This window comes from Cicer arietinum, chromosome 7 (assembly GCF_000331145.2).
Source record: "Cicer arietinum cultivar CDC Frontier isolate Library 1 chromosome 7, Cicar.CDCFrontier_v2.0, whole genome shotgun sequence".
Classification (NCBI taxonomy): Eukaryota; Viridiplantae; Streptophyta; class Magnoliopsida; order Fabales; family Fabaceae; genus Cicer; species Cicer arietinum.
Window position 1 is genome coordinate 6,818,186 of NC_021166.2, and position 15,736 is coordinate 6,833,921.

A 15,736-nucleotide genomic window follows, 5' to 3' on the forward strand; every position below is an offset into this window, starting at 1 on the left:
TGTTGCACATAAGGTGTTTGATTTTATGTCTATATGAAGTGTTTTAGTTTTTTTTTGTTGCACATAAGGTGTTTGATTTTATGTTCATAAAGTGTTTGAGTTTTTTTTGCTGAATATAAAGTGTTTGAGTTTTGTTGCATTTTTGTTCGAGTATTTTTGTCTATATAAAGTGTTTTAGTTTTGTTGTTGCATATAAGATGTTTTATGTTTTCTAAATTATTTGATAGTTCACTTTATATTTATTACAATTTAACTTTTTGTTATATAATATTATTTATATATTTAATTTATTATATATTATATTTTTATGTCGGCCACCCCAAATTTTTTTATCAAGCTCTGCCACTGAACCTTAATACTAGTGAAATCTTTTTCTACTATCGTAATTTAATCAATGTAATTTTATGTTTAAGAACAAAGTAATAATCATTAAAAAATTTAAAAATATTTTTGATCTATGTAAATATGTCAATTTTATTTTAAAAAATAGCATTTTTTTTGTCCTTACAAATATATATTTTTTGGTTTTGATGTTTATTGTTTTGTTTTAATACTTACAAGATTTATGCATATCAAAATTGATCCTTGTAATATATACATATTTAATTCTAGCCTCTTAAAATAAATTATAGACGAATTTTATAAGAACTAAAATAAAAATACTCAAAATCAATATTAAAATATTATATTTTACAAAAATTAAAAGTAAAAGATATTTTTTAAGCAAATAAAAACCAAAAAATAGTATGGCATATTTGTAAGATTAAAAATATATCTAAATATTGTTTTCCTTTATGTATGAAGTACTACAAATCTGAGTGACCATTTAATTTTTTTTAATAACTTGTTGTATTTATAGATTAGATCCAACGGAGTGTTGGGTATCAAAGAAGGAAAGCCCATTAATTAAAAATAGCCCAAAAAAATAACAGGTTGGCAAGTGTCACAATTTAATATTATGAATTACTCTCTTACTCAAAGTGAGAGACTCTGGATCTGAAAAATACAAAACGCATCTCTAATCACATTTATTATCATTCCCAATTCAATTTCATCACTTCCACTCAACCTTTTAGTTTCAGATTTAGTGGAAATAATCACACGAAACCCGACCCGATTCAAATCCGATCACCTCAAATTCCGCCAGATCCGTCTTCTTCACGCACTCTCCATCTTCATAAACACCCAAACCCATCACTCTTCACACATCACATTCACATTCAAATTCTCTTTAGGGTTGAAATTTTTTCCGATGGCGGTTTCCGATGGCGTTTTGAGGAAAGTAATTCTCTCATACACCTACGTAGCGATATGGATCTTCCTAAGCTTCACTGTAATCGTTTACAACAAGTACATCTTAGATCGTAAGATGTACAATTGGCCGTACCCGATCTCTCTTACCATGATCCACATGGGTTTCTGTTCTTCACTCGCTTACCTTCTCGTTCGTGTCTTCAAGCTTGTTGAACCAGTTTCAATGTCGCGCGATCTGTATTTCAAATCTGTTGTTCCAATCGGTGCACTCTATTCGCTTTCTCTTTGGTTCTCTAATTCAGCTTATATTTATTTATCTGTTTCGTTTATTCAGATGCTTAAAGCTCTTATGCCTGTTGCTGTTTATTCAATTGGTGTTTTGTTTAAAAAAGAGGGTTTTAAAAATGAAACTATGGCTAATATGGTTTCTATTTCACTTGGTGTTGCTGTTGCTGCTTATGGTGAAGCTAAATTTGATACTTGGGGTGTTACACTTCAGCTTATGGCTGTTGCTTTTGAAGCTACTCGTTTGGTTTTGATTCAGATTTTGCTTAATTCTAAAGGGATTTCTTTGAACCCTATTACTTCGCTTTATTACATTGCACCTTGTTGTTTGGTGTTTTTGTCTGTTCCTTGGCTTATTGTTGAGTATCCTTCTTTGAGGGATAACTCCAGCTTCCATTTGGATTTCGCAATTTTCGGAACGAATTCCCTTTGTGCTTTTGCTTTGAATCTTGCTGTGTTTTTGTTGGTTGGAAAGACTTCGGCCTTGACTATGAATGTTGCTGGGGTTGTTAAGGATTGGCTTTTGATTGCATTCTCTTGGTCTGTGATTAAGGATACTGTTACGCCGATTAATTTGATCGGGTATGGGTTGGCATTTTTGGGTGTTGCGTATTATAATCATTCGAAGTTGCAGGCTCTTAAGGCTTCGGAGACTCAGAAGAAGGCTCAACAGAGTGATGAAGAGGCTGGAAGGTTGTTGGAACAGAGAGACGGAGAAGGGACTGGAAGGAAGAACGACAACCAGAACTGATTCAACTGGTCAATCTCATTTTTGGATACGAAACTCGTTATGTTGGGTGAGGAGGCACGTTTTATTTTCGGGTATATGTGGTGGTGTAATGTACTACTATTAGGTAATTGATTAATTATTATTATCTTTATTATTATGTTGCTTTACTTCTCCCAGTTTCATTTCAGTTTTTTGGTTCATATTAGCTGTGTATTGGTGTCTGAGATTGACGTTTGTCTCTTATATTGCTGATTCAGTGTTTCGTATTTATGATTAGATAATGAATGAGTTCAGCTTCCTGGATGTTCTGAAAGTTTGTTATCACGTTTAATATTGAAAAACTACAACCATTGCAGTTTTTAACATACTAAATTTATGTGTATGCTTGTGCCATTGCTGCATTTGTTCTCTACAGCGGCATAGATTGTTCTATCTATCTTTCACAAAGGATTTCATTGGAGGCTATTGATGGAATTATCTAAAACTCTATAAACATAGATCAATCATAGATACATTGTATATTAGATACCCTTGCATTCAAGAGATAGGTCAGTATTGTGTCTCTGGATTCCACTGACATATTGTTATTTAGAGAATTGATCGAGCAATTTCGGTGTATGAGAAAAAACTGTTCTCTTCTCAGTGTAAAACTGGCATCATCTCATACATTTTTCTTAAGAATGACGATAACCATAAGCACATATACAATGTCAGACCTCCTTTGACCTAGATCATTCACAGAATTAACCAAACCTGGTATGAGTCGTGTGATTGTGTAAAGTTTCAAGAGGGACCTTTAGTTAATTGGATCTGGTAACTTGTTTATGTTCCAAGTTGCTCAATAGAATTTTCTCTCTAACAGACAAATTTTTAATATCAACTTGTTGTGAGCAAGACAAAGTCAAGTTTGGAGAGAAATTAACAGCTGTATATAGTCCAATATATTACAGGTTGTCTACAAATGCTATAAGCAGTACTACATGTCGACATAGACTTTGGGTTTTATTATTTTTTATATTTTGAGAAAGGACGCATACTTATTCTAGTGTATGTTTCTGATAATGATAATCAATTATTGTTTCATTTACACTACTACGATATGCATTTTATTACGGGAGTAGTGGAGAAATTTTAGGATGTAGATTTTTTTATTTCGTCAACTGTTTTATGCACATACATATTTTTAGTTGACTTGTGTGAGCTTGATACATTCATGATTTTAGTTATCTTTGTACGAATCACCATAAGTACTAGTACTAGTAGTAGCGATACATGAGATGAGTAGTTACCTCAATTCATTTCCTCACGAATATCTTGTTACGTCTATTGTGGTTGGTAGTCATTACTGCCATTTCACGTTTCATTGTATTTACCTCATATGTTGCTTTTGAGAGTATGTGTTGCATCTCTCTTTAGTTGTACATTTGTGCAAAATAAATTTCATTATCATCGTTCAATGAACGAAATTCAAAGTTTTAACATCATCACTCGTCAGCCATTAATGGCCTTGTATCACAAACTTACAAGTAGTTTAAACTTGAAATATACGTTTCTGGATGCTTAGACGAATCTTCAATTACAATTATTCTTAAGTAGTTTTATCTTTTTCCTCAAAAAACTAATTTTATCTTTTGTTAGTGGAAAATAGATCATTCCATTAAAATTAGTGGGTTTAGGAAATTAAAATAGAAACCCATATAATTAAACAGAGTTAATCTAATGGTTAAAAGGGTCCGTTCCGTAAATTGATTATTTACGATACGACAAAAGTATCTTCTGGTGAAAAAAAAGACTTTGGAAAATGACATGAATTTAATCGTAGTGGGTGGAGACGTCAAACAATGAATGAATGAAAGAAAATCTAACTGTTAGTGTGGAAGATGTTTTTGTTTTTTGTTTTTTTTTTACCTAATGATCTTGGTGGTATTAGAGTGAGTCTACTACAATAATGGTTAACAATCATTCCAACAAATCTATTAGGACACCAAACATTCATTTAATTGTGAAGAAAAGTAAACTATCTTAATTTAATTTAATGCTGATATTTCAGAAGTACCCTTGTTTAAATTTGAATTATTCCTTTCCATTTTTTTTATATTCTCATGAAATTAGTAAGTTCCCCACGTCTTTCCTTCGGGCAGCTAAATAACGGATCCCTCCCTCATCAATACTTGAAGAGTCATAAGAGGTTATTCATGTCAAACATAACATGATTTCAACATTTTTCAAAGAAAAAAGTAGAGTTTATCTACCAAAAAAGAAATAACAGGTTTTTCATTAATTATATCAATTAGAATAATTCTGATTAATGAAAAAAGATAACAAAATGGTGTTCCTTGTGAATTGACATCACACAACAACAAACAGAATTGAAACAATTTAGAATTGATCAAGATGTGGGTGATTAGAGGTTTACTTTATCACCTGAACTTACTGCGATGAAAGCATACCGATTTATGATACTAAAGTGTGTTTATATAGGTAGGCTACTGACCAGGTGAGATAATAAAGATTTGATGCAAATTTGTCTATTCAAATATGCTCCAAAAGTTGTTAATTTTTTAAAAATTCAATGTAATCTAATCAATTAGCAACAACCTCTAATTGATTAGAAACAATCCCCAATCAATTAGCACAGTAAAATAAAACCATCTTGTATAAAACTCAAACATTAATCGATTAACTTTAATAATCTAATCGATTAGTACTTTACTAATTGGTTAACACCAGGACACCAATCGATTAGTTTATTTTCTAATCAATTAATACTTCATCCTAATTGATTAGTTGTCCTTTCTATACGATTTATTATTTTATATTGATATTTCAACATCCAAACATCTATTCATTAACACAAATTGAATTTTAGCGTTTTAGAGATTAAAAATTAAATTATAAAAATTTGAGGTGTTACATGATCATCAAAGAAATAAAGGAAAAGTATCATTAAAAGAATGAGATGAATCCACTAAGTCCTAAAGATGTGTTTGGTTGGAGAGAAATGAAAATATTATTTTAAAATTTAGTTGTTTGGTTCACTTATTTGAAGGAGAAGGGAGGGAATCAAAGTTCCTCCCCAGTCAGTTTTAGCTTCTTTCCAAAAGTGAGTGATTTGAAAGGAAAAAACATTTATTTTAAACTTATGCTTCAATACTCTTTTAAATAATATGATTTAAATATTACAAGAGTGAATTGTGTAATTTTATATTGTCCATCAATTAAAATTACTCCCCTCCTCTACATTGTCCCACCATTAAAACTTATTGTACCAAAAATAATCACTCCTCTCCTCAAGTCGAGCCAAACATAAAATATTTTAAAATCACTCCTCCCTCGTATTAAAGTCTCTTTCCTTTTCTCCTATCAATTAAACTAAATGAATCCTAAGAGTTGAGGTAAATTTTTTCTAAAGAGAAAGAGAGCATCTCTCTCTAGCTTTTCTGGGTCGGAACTAGAATATTTATTCAGAAGGTGCCAAATTAATATAGTAATAGTTTATTTGTAAATTGCTATAATCTTTTAATATACCGTAAAATTACACTAGCGTATTAGTAAGACATCTCAATTCTTTCTAGAACTTAAATAAGACAAAAAACAATTTCTTCAACTTCAGGCTAAGAAACAAAATAAAACCAATCAATAAACTAACCCATTTTCTTGTTGATGTTGAGTCCATGACGCTACAATAGATAAAAATATTATGTTTTTTCTTCTTATTCTTTTGTAATTGCTGAAATATCTTACCTTAATTACTTTGAGTTCTGCTCACTTATAGTTTACTAACATTTATTACTATTATTTAATTTGGAGCTACAAGTAATTTCTCTTATCCACATAATATACTAAGTCTAAGTGTAAGTAAATTATCCTAAGAATTCCAACACGGGCCAAGATCACTACACCCTTCTACGTAGCTCGGTCCCTAACATCCAATGTAAATATTGGTATCAAACAAAACATGTAAGAAACTTACGCACCCTTTCTTCTTAAATCAACTCATATACTCATTTACTAAATTAATTAAGATGTGATGTTAGTTGAGTTGGTTGTTGACTATTATTTTGACCCTATTTTGGTATTTTTGTTCTTGAATATGTGGTAATTTAATGAATTTCGGCATCATAAAAAAGTGTTGTTAAATCAATTTATATCAGGAACTTTGCTCATTAGGCCCAGTAGATAACTTTGTTATCGAGAATTCAATTGATAATTTAATTTAAAAGCTCAAATATTTTTTTAAAAAGTGAATGGTTATAATTATGGATATATAATGTTATAGTTTTATAATCTTAAATTCTGAATTTAATGACTAGACATTAATGGTGTAAAATAGTTACACACCCGTGTCATGTCATATAAACGTAAATGTAAAATTGTATATTTTATTTTTATTAAACGTAAATGTAAAATTAATTTACATTTTCTATATAAATATTAATAATATAAAATTGACAAAATTACTCTCATGTTTTGTTAATTTAATTTTAGATAACATTTCGGTTGTTTATCTTTTTTTTTTCTTCTCAATTTAGTCTTTTATTTAATTTTAAGAATAATTTGATCTTTTATATCTTAAAATATCAATAATGTTATCTTTTCTTTACAAAAACTTAGAAAAATCATCAAAATATTCAAACAAAACTCATAAAAGTCAATACCAATTTTAAGAAAATTCATATATTCGTCAAATGCAAACTCAAATATTCAAATAAATTTATATTCTCATCTCTAACAACATCAAATTCATCAAATAAAGAATGAAAATGTGAGTTTATTTAAAGATTTGAGTTATGAATTTGTTGAAATTTGCATTATATTGAAGATGATAATTAATATTATGGGTTTTGTTTGAAAATTTTAATGAATTTTTTAAATTTTTGTAAAAGAATGATAACATTGTTGATATTTTAATACATAAAAGATCAAATTATTACTTAAAATTAAAAAAAGACTAAATTAAAAAGAAAAAAAATTAAATTAAGTTAAGAGACCGCAAGAACAATTATACCTATAAAATTTTGTCCCTACTAATTAAAATTTCTAGATCACCACTGAAATTAGTAATTAGTAAGTAAACAAAGTCTTGCAGAAGTATACATTAAAATATATAATTATTGATTCACTGCAAATTAAAAAAATACATCTCTAGAAAGGATCTAATGAAAAGTATCCCAATGCTAAATTTGAATTGAGTTGTACGTTTGCATGTTGTTGAAGTGTTCTATTTATAAACTATTCTTGATTAAACCTTTCTACCAATATTTGACTTTCTTCTTCTAAAAGGAAACTTTTCCTTCCACATAGTTACAAGATACCAAAGCAATGGTTGAAAATGAACGTGCGGCCAATTATGATTTATGAAATACCAAATGTGGCTGTTATTTACCATACACACTCGTTCAACTGTATTTGCATAAAGGCCTAAAAAGGAAAATGAAAATGCGCATAATTTGGGCCTTATAAATTAGTGATCTAAAGTGGATTGAGAAAGATGACCAAACATAGACGATTTTGTATGACAATAAATTGTGTATCTTGACTGTGTATGAACAATTGTATTTATATAGTGAAGTTCATTTTCAGTCATTTTGTGGATTAGCTTGGTTCGTTCAAAGTTCAAACTTAGTTGACTTTATGTTAGTTGATACTATGAGTTGAATTTATGCGAGATATATAGTTGATACTGAGAAGGATTGCTGATAAGACGGAATAAACAAAGAATAAAATTTGGATCTAATAATTAATTACTATCAACAGTTATATTCCTTTTATATGTGCTGAAAAGACAGCAAAAACATTCATGAAGGAATATACCATATATGTCACTCTAAAGACAGCAAAAACTATACGTTTTATCAATGTGTTTACTTCGGTCATGAAAACATGATTCTTCCTTAATGCAATCCATGAAAAAGTAATAGTTTCTAAATTTGGTGTGAGAATGAGTGTTCCGATTATACATTGAAACTATCCTTTAATAATATACATAGAGGAAACATTACAAAGCAAGCCTGATTGAGAAAAAAAAGTAGCAAGGGCTTGAAAATGACCATACAATATGTTACAATTTTACACATTGAAGTCAATCTAAACATTATTTCTTCACTATCACACCAAGAGTACAAAATCAAACTCAAGTATCCATATTCTCAATCCTAAGATACTTTTAACACTTCTCCTCAACTGAGGAACCATTATTGATTGCTCCCATTTGCATTGATGGCTTAGCTTTCTTAGGCTTGTACCAAAATGCACATACCAAAAATGCTACGAAATTAATGAAACTAAGTATGGTAAGAAGTGCAAAGAACAAGTCAAGCCTTCCTTTGTTTATATTGTCAGCAAGCCATCCTTGTCCATCTCTAGTCCCAGTTACTTTCTTCACAACCGACACAAGGAAACTGCTGATGAAGAAACCAAGAGATAGAGTTGTGAGGAAGAGACCTGTGCTCATGGTTTTCATTCCTTTTGGTGATTGTGTTATGAAGAAATCAAGTTGTCCTGTGTATATGAATGCTTCACCAGAACCAACCAAGAAGAATTGTGGGATTAGAAGGAAAACGCTTATTGGTATTGTTGCTTGGTTGCCTTTAACACTTTTTGCCACTGACAACCTTTTCACCTCACATAGAGAAGCAGCCGCCATTCCGAAAGTTGACAACAGAAGTCCAATGGCAATCCTTTGTAGGTTGGTGAAACCTGTGACACATATAGAGGTGTTAGAAAAGCAACCATGATTCAAAAGAAAATAGATATAAAAATGCAGACAAAGAATACACGAAATTTTATCACGACGTTCGACTAATTGTGCCTATGCCAATAATCGCAGAGTGGTTGTAGTTCTTTTCTATTGTCCCAGTTTATGATTACATATGACAACCTGTGTTTAAATACTACGAATCAGTTTACAAGAATGCCTCCAACTTCTAGTTGAGCGACCTGTCCACTTATGAGTAAACTATATGCCATATCCTAGACCAAATATATGTAATGTGTTATTTCTTTTCGTAACAAAGATTCATTTGATCTCATTGGCCTAAAATTTCAGTAAATTATTTGTATTCAAATTTGGAATTATTAGTTGACTATACATACAATGAAAAAGTGAAAGTGAGGGAGTAATACTAGTCATTGATATATAAATCAATAGTTAATCTTATACGTAGATTGCGAGTTTTTCTATACCTGGTTTGCCTTTCATTTTCTTCCAAAGAGGCATGATGATTCGATCATTGACAGCAAGAGTGATTAGTATTGCTGCCACAAAGAAGACTGTGAGAGATCCTGCTGGGATTTGAAAACTCCTCACATTCCTTTCCATGGTGGAGGCTTGTTCAACTGAAAATGTGATCAGTTGTGCATATGTGGTCCAAAATATAATGGTTGTGGCCCATATTGGTAGAAGCCTCACCATCATTTTCACCTCTTCCACCCTTGTCAATGAGCATAGCTTCCATGGATTTGGACCAGAACCATATAAGTCCTTATCAAAATCACCTTCTACCACAATTGCTGCTTTCTCCAAAAACCTATATAATTGAAAATATTAAAAACAGAATAGAAGGAAATCATTTACATAATTTTAATAAGAGTTTAATAAATATACACTGATAGTGTAAAAAAGATTTACACTGTCATCCAATCATATTTCACTATAGATGTTTGATAATACGGTCTAGGAAACAATATAACAAAGTGATAAGTCGAAGAAATATGATAGAATCACGTACCGGAACTGATCAGTGTGCTCTATTCTTGAAACCTCAGGAGTGTCCTCATACAAAGAGCCAACATTGCAGGGAAGTTCCATCTTCCTCTTCTTTAGTGCTGCAACAATAACTTGGAAAATGTGGACAATAGGGCTTCCCAAACTCTTCTTGTATCTATATCTTTTTGTTCCTGATAAGAATACCAAAATGGCTATGATCATAGAAACAGAACATATTCCATAAGCCCAACTTCTACTAACTTCATCTTGTATGTAAACAAGTATTGTGACTGCTGCAAGAGTTCCCAAACTGATGAAGAAGAAAAACCTGTTGAAGAAATAATTCCTTTGGGAATTCTCCTTCTCATCTTTCTCATCAAATTGATCCGAACCAAATCCTGAAACACTAGACTTAAGACCGCCGGTTCCTAGTGCAATAAGGTATAGAGCCAAGTATAAGATTCCCATTTGGATTCCATTGGCTGGCTTGCAACTTTCATTGCTGGCAGGACAAGGTGGTGGCCTTAGCTGTGGCAATTTTGTTGAGATTGCTAATGTCGCAGTACCCTGAAATTTTTTGAATAAACCATCAATTTAGTACCAGAAGAAGTTACACTCTTCTCCTCATTTATCACTCAATTAAATAAAAATATTAAGCGATATCTTATGTTTTGTCATATATGTCCTATTAGTCCTCGTTGTTATATATGTCATATATAATGATTGTTAGAGACTATTTATTATATTCATTTAAGGGATGTAAGTTTGTTAGTGGAATTTAATGGAAACACAAACAGTTATATTAGTTGTGATCAGTAACTGGATATAACATAAATAACAAACTTCCTTCCAAATGCTACAACATTTCAAGTGATACAACACTTACGCTTGTACTAGATATTGAGACACTTCAACAAAATTTATAACAAAGATAACTTATAACTAGTAGTAATTGATGTAACTAACCAGTGTTTGTATTGCAGCAAAGATTACTATTGTCCTAAATCTTCCAAGGAAGGAATCTGCTAGAAAACCTCCAAGCAAACAAAGGAGAAATGATGTGCCCATGAAATCAGTCACAGTATTAGCTGCAGTTGAGCTTGGCAGATGCATAACTCCCATCAGATATGTAACCAAGTTCACTGCAATTCCCATTGTGGATAGCCTCTCAACAATTTCAATCCCTGTAACAATTTTAACAAGTACATTATACTCTTAAATTTCATCACATGTAACTTTTTTTTTTTGTCTATAGACAGAGTGGTAAACACTACTTAAAACTCACACACATAACTATGAAGTCCCAAGTTCGAATCCGAGATAATCACACACACAACCTACAGACACTTTTTTTTTTATTCTTACAAAAATTAATTTTGGTATTTAACCACATCCTTAAAATGGCTACAGAAAATCTGGGTGATTAGCACATGTGTAATATAAGATAATATAAAATAGAATAAAATAAAATATTTATGTTGGTAAGCAGATACTATACGTGAAAAGTGAATCTTAATATATTGAAAATGTAAGGACAAAATAGTCCACCCGAAATCTGCCTAAAGTAAAACTCAACTTTTAGAAAGTGTGACCATAAAAGAAGATAGAAAAGTATTCATTTTCTTTTACTCAAAAGAAATATTCATGAACAAGGAATATTGGTATATTAATTCGCATAAAAAATATTATATATAATAATATGCACTTTCTCCCTAGTCCAAAAATAAAGTGACAAGACAAATTATTCTCAATTAGTATATATGCAAGTGCTATAGTTGATATTTCACATGGTTTGTCTTTTATTAGTTATTCGCTTGGTTTGTCTCCTGCCTCAGTTGCAATCATAACCCTCCAAAATCATTACTCAAATATTAGATTTCCAAAATAATTTAAATATCTTAAGAAAATTACTCTCACTGAAATATGGTTTCTGCAGTAGTTAAGTAGATAAAGAACTAATGTATTGTAAATTGAGATGCCAATAAAAAAATATTATTACCAGTAGAAAAAATAATTACTCTCTTCAGCTCCTTTTTATAAGTGACAGTTGGTTTAAAATTTGGCCACAAAAAATTGATGTATCTGATTTATAATTATAACCTAATTGTCACTTATAAACAAAAATTGATGTATTTGATTTATAATTATAACATAATTGTCACTTATAAAAAGCACAGAAGAAAGTAGTATTTTCTGATAATTATAAAGTTATAAATACTTAAACAGAAATCATAATTATAAATGTATCACATGTTAAAACCTTTTCACAATTGGTTAGCAATTAAAACCATTTATAACATCCAACCACCACCTCAAATGTCTTTAAGTCCTTGTCTATGCAACAAAAAAGTCATTGTAAATAAGAGTCTCACATTAGATATGGAAAAATGAATCTTGAACACTATATAAGTGAGATGACACACACCTAATGCTTTTAGGTTTTGAAAGAAAATTTGTGTCCAATCCACACGTATATTTGATCTTAGCTAAATGTGATTATTCCCTGGAGCTCTCATGATCCAACAAAAACTGATTCACAAGACTAATTTGAATTGTAAGAAGAGAAGATGCTCGAAAAATGGATACCAAATTTCCAAACTATGTAAACACAATACATCTTCACATGAGTGTTAGAGAAGTGTTACAAACCTAAAATAAGAGCTGCTGTCACCCAACCGCCAGTTTTAGACCTGTCAGCAGGGAATCCTTTATAGTCCACAGCATCTCCAATTGTCCAACTCATTTTCTTCTCCTGAAATATTAATACCACAAAATATTTGCTAAAAAGCCCTTGATGATTTTTTTATGTTAAATAAATCTTCCATTGACCAAAAAACTCATCACAAACTAACCATGTTATGAAAGTTCCAAGAAGAAAAGAACTCAAAGGTGCTAATGCAGAAAGAAGCTAACAGAGAAACTTTACTCTTGATCTTGTATATGCACTGCTTAGGTTTGTTGTGAAAGGTTCTCTATTTATAGGCAAGGTGGATGGATACAACAAATAAATAGAAATAACCAATAAGAATATGAAAATGACATGTCCACTATATTTCATCTGAGACAGATCACTACTTGTTCTTTTTATCTTTCAAACATAAAGTAGGGGATTAGGTTTATTTGACACAGTACTATTATTGAGCAGTGTTATTGGAATTCCAGATAGTGGTTAGTCTCTTGATTAGAAATTGAGAAAATCTTAGATATATAAAATGTGTGATATATATATTTAATATTTTAAAGTTTTAAGTGAAAATATAGTATCAAAGTTTCTTTTAAATTTAGAATATTTAATTTTTTGATTAAATTTATTTTTTGAGGTAAAAATTAAAGGTAATGTCGATTGAGGAAGAACGACCAAGAGGAAGAGGAATTAGTGGACTATGGGGCATGCAAGAAACAATAACAACATTGCAATCTCTTCTCTTCTTTTGTGTTATGAAGACTGTGAATGTGAGCTACTACATCATTGGCCTACACTTCAAAGTGCTTTAAGTACCCCACTTTTGAAAAGGATCCCTAATGTTTATCTTTATCTTCAAAGTGAATGTTGTAAGGACTTGTAGTTACTTGCTCCAAGGACTCGTGTTTTGAATTGAAGACCTTATAATTATAATTGCGTGTATGATTAACATTATTATGACTTTAACTATAAGTGTCAATTGTTTTTCAATAAAAAAAGGAGGTTACCGGCACTCACATTGCTAATATGAGAAATAAACAAAAATGATTTCTTGTTACATACAAGACATATACTTTAGAGTTTAGATTATATTGATGCATATACATTTCACTTTTGGAGAAAGTCTTTTTTATTTTGTTTTTGGTGTACCTCTCAACTCCTTTTTGTTTGGTTGAATATGTTAATGTGGGCTGATTTTTGGATATTCCATCACTACAAACCACAAAAAAACGTATATAATCATATAATATTTTATAAACCAAAAAAAAGAAAAATAACTTTTCTAAAATTGTACCAATCATAAAAGGTATGATTATTCCAAGAGAGCGGCTAACAATATATATTGTACTGTAACACTTTTTCCATATTCTTCTTGAAAGTATCCTTGGATTAATTATCACTCTCTTTGGTCGTTGAATTATCCTTGCATTTTTCTTAGATTTCATATAGTCGCCTAATTTAAGGACCAAATAGTAGACGTTTAAGATTTTTTTTTATAATATTTTATACTTTTGCTATAACATTTTTTAAAAAGAATTTTAAATATAAAATTTGAAATAAAAAATTGATTTAAATATTTTATTTTAAAATATAATTTTAAATATTTTATCTATTTTCTATAATTTTTTTAATAGCGATATTTCAAAAAATAATTTAAATGAAAAACTATTTTAAAAAGGTCTTCATAAAAATCATTTTTGAAATATACCTTCTTCAAAAAATGTGATTTATTTATTATATTAAAATCTTTAATAATAAATATTTAAGTTATTAAATTTTAAAATTACTTTTTTGTTAATCGATAACAAATGAATCTAAAAAACTTATACTATTTTTAAATAAATTTTTATAAAATTACTTTTAAAAATATAAAATAAAAATTAATTTTTTAAAATTTTAAACAAACGGATACAATACCTTTGTTCCAACCATAAAAGATATGTGTGTTTGAAGAGAGTGGCTAACAATACATAATGTATCTTTGGATATGGGTATAGTTCCCTAAGATTTTTTATTTTCTTATTTTTTAATCAATATATTTTGAGGTGGAAAATTTTACTTCATAATTTCATATTTATACTCCTGTCCTTAATTTTAATAAAAATTTAATTTTATATATTTTTTTAAAAGTCAAATTATATATATATTTTTTTATAAATATTTGTGTTACATATTTTTTTTATAATTTTTTCGAAACACAACTTATTCAAAACATTTAAAAAAACAAAATTAGAATTTTTTAAAAACTTTTTTTTTAATTTTTTTTGAATACAAATATATTTCAGAAAACTTAAAAAAAGTTTTTAAAATACAAATTTTGAATTTTTTAAAATACATTTATGGTCTAGAAAACTTGTACATAAATGTGTTTAAGAAAACTTAAAAAATATTTTTCAAGACAATTAGTTTGAGTTTTTTATAACACACTTGTGTACCGAAAATTTAAAAAAAGTTTTATAGTATATAAAGTTTAAATTTTTTAAAACACTTATATTCTAGAAATTTCTTTTTAAAGTTGTTGAGATTTCAAGTTGAATTTAGTGTGGTTGAATAAAAAAATATTATTTTGGAAAAAAGAAAGTAATATATATATATAATATGTTTGAAGTAGAAGAATAAATGTAGAGTAGAAGGTAAAGTTTTATTTGAAGTGTTATAAATAATTATTAGAATTAGGGTGTTAACATAATTAAAATGTCTTTATTTTTATTTTTTATGATGCTTTTGCAGATCATCAACCGTGGTTAAAAATTGAATATTAAAAAGTGTCTTAGTAATTGAGTATTAAAAAATGTCTTGTTAGTACTAAGTACTAACAAATACATTTTTTTAACATAATAATAGTGTTGATGTTTGAATATCTCATCAATTTATGCGTTAAACTACCACCGTCTCCAATTTAGTCATTGAACTATAGAAATAATAATAAATAATTTTTATATTATTTTTATTCCATCAAGTTAGCCTTAGAATTATCATTCTCTCAATTTTTAAAATAATTGAAGGACTCATTATTATTATTTTTTACAGAACTAAAGGACTACCTTAATAGATCATAATAGTTTGGAGATTATAA

General features: G+C 29.3%; 2 protein-coding genes across 3 annotated transcripts; one reads left to right on the forward strand and one right to left on the reverse strand.

Annotated features, from left to right (window-relative positions):
- The first annotated feature begins 963 nt into the window (after positions 1 to 963).
- LOC101513641 (probable sugar phosphate/phosphate translocator At5g25400) lies at positions 964 to 2,572 on the forward strand. Its single transcript, XM_004508451.4, has one exon. The coding sequence runs from the start codon at positions 1,253 to 1,255 to the stop codon at positions 2,288 to 2,290; it is 1,038 nt and encodes a 345-aa protein (XP_004508508.1). The 5' UTR covers positions 964 to 1,252; the 3' UTR covers positions 2,291 to 2,572.
- A 5,604-nt stretch (positions 2,573 to 8,176) lies between these two features.
- LOC101513969 (protein NRT1/ PTR FAMILY 6.2) lies at positions 8,177 to 13,024 on the reverse strand. Of its 2 annotated transcripts, none has more exons than XM_004508452.4 (6): positions 12,830 to 13,024; positions 12,627 to 12,729; positions 10,944 to 11,161; positions 10,000 to 10,544; positions 9,455 to 9,798; positions 8,177 to 8,968 (listed from the first exon to the last, which is right to left on the reverse strand). In XM_004508452.4, the coding sequence occupies exons 1-6, from the start codon at positions 12,830 to 12,832 to the stop codon at positions 8,436 to 8,438; spliced, it is 1,746 nt and encodes a 581-aa protein (XP_004508509.1). In that variant the 5' UTR covers positions 12,833 to 13,024; the 3' UTR covers positions 8,177 to 8,435. The 2 variants fall into 2 exon arrangements, with proteins under 2 accessions (XP_004508509.1, XP_073219963.1); XM_073363862.1 differs by lacking the exon at positions 12,830 to 13,024 and adding an exon at positions 12,403 to 12,506.
- Between the last annotated feature and the right edge of the window lie 2,712 nt (positions 13,025 to 15,736).

Excerpts from the sequence above, each read along its gene's own strand:
- LOC101513641 (XM_004508451.4), top strand. The coding sequence starts at position 1,253 with ATGGCGGTTTCCGATGGCGTTTTGAGGAAAGTAATTCTCTCATACACC.
- LOC101513969 (XM_004508452.4), bottom strand. Across the intron at positions 10,545-10,943 it reads TTGCTGCAATACAAACACTG|GGTACTGCGACATTAGCAAT; the intron begins GTTAGTTACATC and ends AAAAAATTTCAG. Across the intron at positions 8,969-9,454 it reads GAAAATGAAAGGCAAACCAG|GTTTCACCAACCTACAAAGG; the intron begins GTATAGAAAAAC and ends TATGTGTCACAG.